This window comes from Pteropus alecto, unplaced genomic scaffold (assembly GCF_000325575.1).
Source record: "Pteropus alecto unplaced genomic scaffold, ASM32557v1 scaffold78, whole genome shotgun sequence".
Lineage (NCBI taxonomy): Eukaryota > Metazoa > Chordata > Mammalia > Chiroptera > Pteropodidae > Pteropus > Pteropus alecto.
In genome coordinates this window covers 11,212,880-11,218,275 of record NW_006443124.1, presented here as the reverse complement: position 1 = coordinate 11,218,275, position 5,396 = coordinate 11,212,880, and the positions used below count along the sequence as shown (strand labels likewise).

Genomic DNA, 5,396 nt, shown 5'->3' with positions numbered 1-5,396 from the left:
CATCGCCTTCTCTTCTTACTCACTGGGTCAGGCAGATAATTTGACAGAAAACAGACCTCATGATCTAGTGAACTGATAGATAATGTCAAAACCAAAGAAATGTGCCTGTGCCTCCTCTAACCCACGTGGGATGGAAAAACAGGCAGCAGAGATAGAATTCTACAATGACGTGCCCTCTGTCTTCCTCCACTCATGCTCTCCCCTACTTTCCTCCTCTTGCAGACACTGAAGGGTACCACTAACTGTTTATGACCACAGATAGTCAGCTTGAATGTGCTGGTCAGTCATCTTGTCTGCTTTCCTGATTTCTTAAGGCCGAGAGAATAAGACATCCTCAGAAATTACAGGAGGCTTGAATAAGACACACTGGGGTTTGAATCCCAGCTATATCGCATATTAACTGTGTGACCCTGGCCAATAATTTGAACTCTCTGAGCCTTTGCTCCCATATCATAAAAGAGGAATAACAGTATCTCTCATTGTCTTGTGATTAGAATTAACTGAGATAGTGATATAAAGTGTCTAAGAAAGTCCTAACCCAGAGTAGGTGGTCAGTAAGTGGTGGTTTGCTCCCCTTCCTCAGCAAAGCACTGGAACGCTGGGAACATCTGTTGAGAGTCTATTGTGTTAGATATTGGGGCTACTCTTCGAGATTTCTGATTGTCTTCTTTTTCTGGGCACATGAGAGAATGGTATTTCCCCTGCCTCTTGAAGTTACTCATGGCAGTGAGACTTGCTCTGACCAATGAGGTATGAGTGGAGGTATTTAAGAATGAGTATGTGATTACCTGTGACTCTTGTCGTCTGCCAAGGGAATCACCATAAGGCAGACACATTCTGGGATGTTGCAAACCAATGAGGTATGAGTGGAGGTATTTAAGAATGAGTGTGTGATTACCCGTGACTCTTGTCGTCTGCCAAGGGAATCACAAAAGCAATTGTGGATATGGCGGCACCATAAGGCAGACACATTCTGGGATGTTGCAAGGAATGAGGATGGTGGGCAAAGAGTGACTTTGGCTTTGGATGCACTATGTTGAGGTGTTCTTGGGAAGCTTCCTCCAGACACCAGCCTAATAGCTCCCACTGGCTCCTCCCACTGGACGATAATAGTGTCATCACGAAGACAGGGTGAAAATAGATGCTCTGTTATTGAGAAATACTTTTGAAAGGAAAAACAAGATTCACAAAAGCAACCCTATAACCCGTTAGCCCGCCAAATCCCTCTCCCCTGATGCCCTGAATTCTGGAACCCCACAGTAGTCAGGCCTGGGTGAGGGGGCAGGTGATATGACTGGCGGAAACTCTATTCCATCTGGCCAGGGGCCATCCAGGTGGCTTTGTTTCTACAGGGAAGGTTGAATCATCTGGAGAATCATAGTTGCTGCCTTAAAAATTGTTGGTACATCTAAGAACTTCCATTTTGGTTAGTGGCATACAGTTCTGATTGCTTTAAGCTTCTCTGAGACCTAATGGGTTGGTAAGAGTTTATTAGTGAGACTTTAGGATATTCCAGTCCTAAATCCACATTAACTATATTGGACCTTGATAAAGAAGTGGAAAAATTACCTTTTCTGAAAGAGACTATAAATATACAAGGGCAGGGAATTTTGTCTGTTGCATTCACTGATGAACCCTGATCCCTAGATAGTCCTCGAATATTTGGGAGCTCGATAAATATTTACTGAATTGATTGAACTTGACATTCAGTCTCTTTACAAATCAAGTTTCCTGTTTCCTGTCAGTTTCTAGAGCAGTCAGCATGGTGGCATGCTGACCCATCTTCCTCCTCATCGGCCCGGCTCTTGAGGCCTTGGTGGGTGCACAGGTTGGGGGCCGGGGCCCAGGCAGTGTGCTGAGCACCATGCCTGGGTGTGCACAGGAAGGAAAACACCTCTTGTTATGCAGAAAGACTTGGATCCTTTGTCCTGGGAATCTATGTTAACTGCTCTCTCCCATGCCCAGAGACGGTAGGAGTGGTTACTTCTCATAAGCAATCCATGCAGAAAATACCCAGGATGATGGCACCATCTGTGAGGACCTCCAGCACACACCAACAACTGTACCCCAGTGCACAGAGTGGAGCCTGTGATCAGTAAACAAATGAAGGACTCAGTGACATAGCCGAATATTGTTACTGGGTCTCTCCTCCAAGTCTCAGCTTTGAAATATATTGTAAAGAACATATTTTCTGGATCCTTGAGAAATTTTCTCAAGCAGAGGGACCTCCAATTATGGTACTAAGAAGCATGAGCAGACAGATGGAGTGTTGTTCTGCTTGATGTCTCTCTGCCCCTGAGAACACAGGATGGTGGGGACCTTTAGAATCCAGCCTTCCCAGTATAACTGCCCACCAGTGCTTTTCTGCCCCTTTTGTTATGCCACAATGTCAGGCGAAGTGAAGAAGAACTCGCCCAGGCCACAGGGCTCTGGGCTCCACAGAGAATTCCTGACTCCTTCCCCCAACCAGCAGTGAGATTGATCTGCCAAATTCTTCTCCTAGGCTGAGACAAGACCTAGTTACAGATTCCTACACTGCCCTCCTCCCAGGGGAAGCCTAGAAACCCATTTTAATCTTATGGCCAGTCCCGGAAGGCCTATTTATTCATTCATTCATTCATCACCTGGCATTTAACCGGCACCATCCTAGGTTCTGGGTATACTGTGGAGAGGAAACCAGGCTTAGCCCCTGCCCATGTCGTTGCTGTCCCCATCCCCACTAAGTCCTGCTGGGTCACTTCCACCTGTGGTGTGCCTAGCAACCCTGCGACTTCTGCCACCAGGGAGATGGCAGTGCTCAGTGGACACACATGCAGACCCTCTGCAAAACTCAGCCTGTTCTCACACAGATTGCGCTCATTTCAAGATTAAGACAAAGAACAGTGACAAATTGAACCAGTTTCTTATTTTTGTTTTATTGGGACATAGCCTAACACAAAATAAATATTAATGTTCCAAATTCTTAACCATTTCATAAATAACATTAAGTTAACATTTTACAGGATGTTACATTAAATAAAAGTCTATATCTACTTTGCCTAGAGCAAACTGGAGGAAAATACTTCAATGATTCTGAAATCTGAAACATTTCTCAGATATTTTATTTTTATGCTTTCTGCCTATGTGAGGTAGTAAAGTAGCAGTATGCCTGAAATAATTGCTACTTTGCCTCGGAAGTTTAATTACACTGAACATGAAGTGCCTACCCATGGCTGGGCCTCATTCACATTGCAATAAAACATCCTTCTCCTCCAGAATCATTTGCTGCAATCAACCAGTTTAGTCTCAACTTTCCATTGTCCATTCAGTGTTTATTACACCAAGAAACACTTGCAGGTAGTCTAGGAATTTTTTTACTCTCCATCGTTCTCCTTCACACTTTTTCTGTGAAAAAGAACAGACAAAAGGTATTGTAGGAAACTGTCATTCATGTAAAAACAGGCACAGTAGACAAATACACTAAAGTTTCCACTACATGTTTTTAACTTACTTTTTGGCTGTCTATGTATTTTTTTATTAAAGACAAGTTTTGGAATAGTTTTTCCACGGCATCCCCTTGCGCAGTTTGATTCTTCAATGTGTCTATCCCCTGAAAGACTTCTTCAATGCATAACTGGTGCTAAATGAGGAAGATTTTAAAAATATAAGTAATCAAATCAAGGTATAAAAATTGGGACCAAAAAATTAGACTTTGTTTTGTGGTGTTGACATGGGTTCCCTTCTCCAAAGAGTTTCTTACTTGCTCCTTTTCTACGTGGCAAACCAATTCATATTGAGTTGTAATTTCCAAAAGGAGGTGAGGTTTATATAATTACTGAGGAGTTTTATAAATGATATAAATTAAGTACTTAATCAAAAATAAAATGTTTAGGAAGTGTAATGCATTGACATTACTGATCTTATATCAGTTACCAGCTAGAAATTACCAATTCTAGCTGGTAATTTATTCTATTTAGACTAATAAATCATGTATTTTACATTTTAATATCACCACAGCATGCTCCAAATGTATACAATTCCATTATATGTCACGATCATTTAAGTATGTGGAAATGACTATTAATATGTATTAATAATTTGTTGTACATTTAAGTGTCTACTGATCATGATCCCAAAAATATAACCCTAAGTTGCTAATACTTTCAAAAAGACATTAAAGTGGAGAAAGCAGTAGATAGTTAGAGTTGAATGGAGACTAAGAGGTACCTGTCACCCAGGGTGGAATTTTCTGGAAAGAATGCCTGACTCGAGGCTCTTTGAGATGGAAAACTGACAAGATCCCTTAAAGGCCTGATCCACTTGTCTAATGGATTCTATTTGTTGTAAAGTCATCCCTAATATTTATAAGTAAATACATTTCCACCCACACACATAAATACAAACTACAGAACATTAAATAGTTCCAATGGTAAATAATGCCGTATAGCTTAAAATATGCAATTTATTTATTTATGAAATCATTTTATCAAATCATAATTTAACTTACATTTTTATGTTCAGGAGTAGGAATCATCAGGTTCTGAAAAAGAAAGGAAATACATTCATTTTTAAAGCATTCTAGCATTCATAACTTTTAATAAACACTTGTGATATGGTTATCAATTATCTATTACTAACACTCATAATTACATTATTAATAAAAGTTTGTTAAAAGTTAACCACCATGAATGATTACCTATGCCTTTTAAAGACTGTAGGACTCAAAAAGAAAGTTACCCCATCGCCTATCAGCAGAGTCTGATGAGTGGAGAGCAGTGTCAAGGTCTCTGCCACCAGTCTATTCATGGGACTTTCTACAGCAATGGCACAAATGTAGACAGCCCCAAGAGATAGGAAACTCAAATGCAGAAGCATTCTCATTGCTCTGAAACGTTCAGCGTTTGCGTTGGGCAAAGACAGTGTATCATACAAGAGTGTATACCCAATTTATTCTCTCTCTTTGAGGAAATGAATAATTCTAACAATCAGATAGAGAATGTCTAATAATGGCATATTGTGAAACCAAATGTTTCCAATGCCCTATATGTTAAAAAAAAATAATTTTATCTTTTAATAACAAAAATCTCTATTCTCTCCCCCTCAAAGCATTTTCTGTTACAAAAGACAATCTTTAGTTTGATACATCATTCCCCCACATTTGCATTTCTTAAAGTCAGAAGATTGAATTTCCTCTTAAAAGATGTATGTAAAAAAGAGAAGTATAATGTAAACCACTAAATAGAAATTTATGCTAAAACACATAAATATTAGGAATTTTTTTTTTCTTTCAGTTCTACTAACTTCTATAACGGTTTTAGCTAGATTGAGCTATCTTAAAGGGAATTGAAAATACTGGTTAGAAGATAGTGATTAGAGCAGAGACTATCAAAACTTAGCAGAGTCAAGTTGTATTCACT

At 39.8% G+C, this 5,396-nt stretch overlaps 1 protein-coding gene across 1 annotated transcript; it reads right to left on the bottom strand.

Moving 5' to 3' along the window:
- Positions 1-2,895: 2,895 nt before the first annotated feature.
- IL5 (interleukin 5) lies at positions 2,896-4,860 on the bottom strand. The gene is made up of 4 exons (XM_006923151.3): positions 4,717-4,860; positions 4,487-4,519; positions 3,491-3,619; positions 2,896-3,384 (listed from the first exon to the last, which is right to left on the bottom strand). Exons 1-4 carry the CDS (start codon positions 4,858-4,860, stop codon positions 3,286-3,288), a joined length of 405 nt encoding a protein of 134 aa, XP_006923213.1. The 3' UTR covers positions 2,896-3,285.
- Between the last annotated feature and the right edge of the window lie 536 nt (positions 4,861-5,396).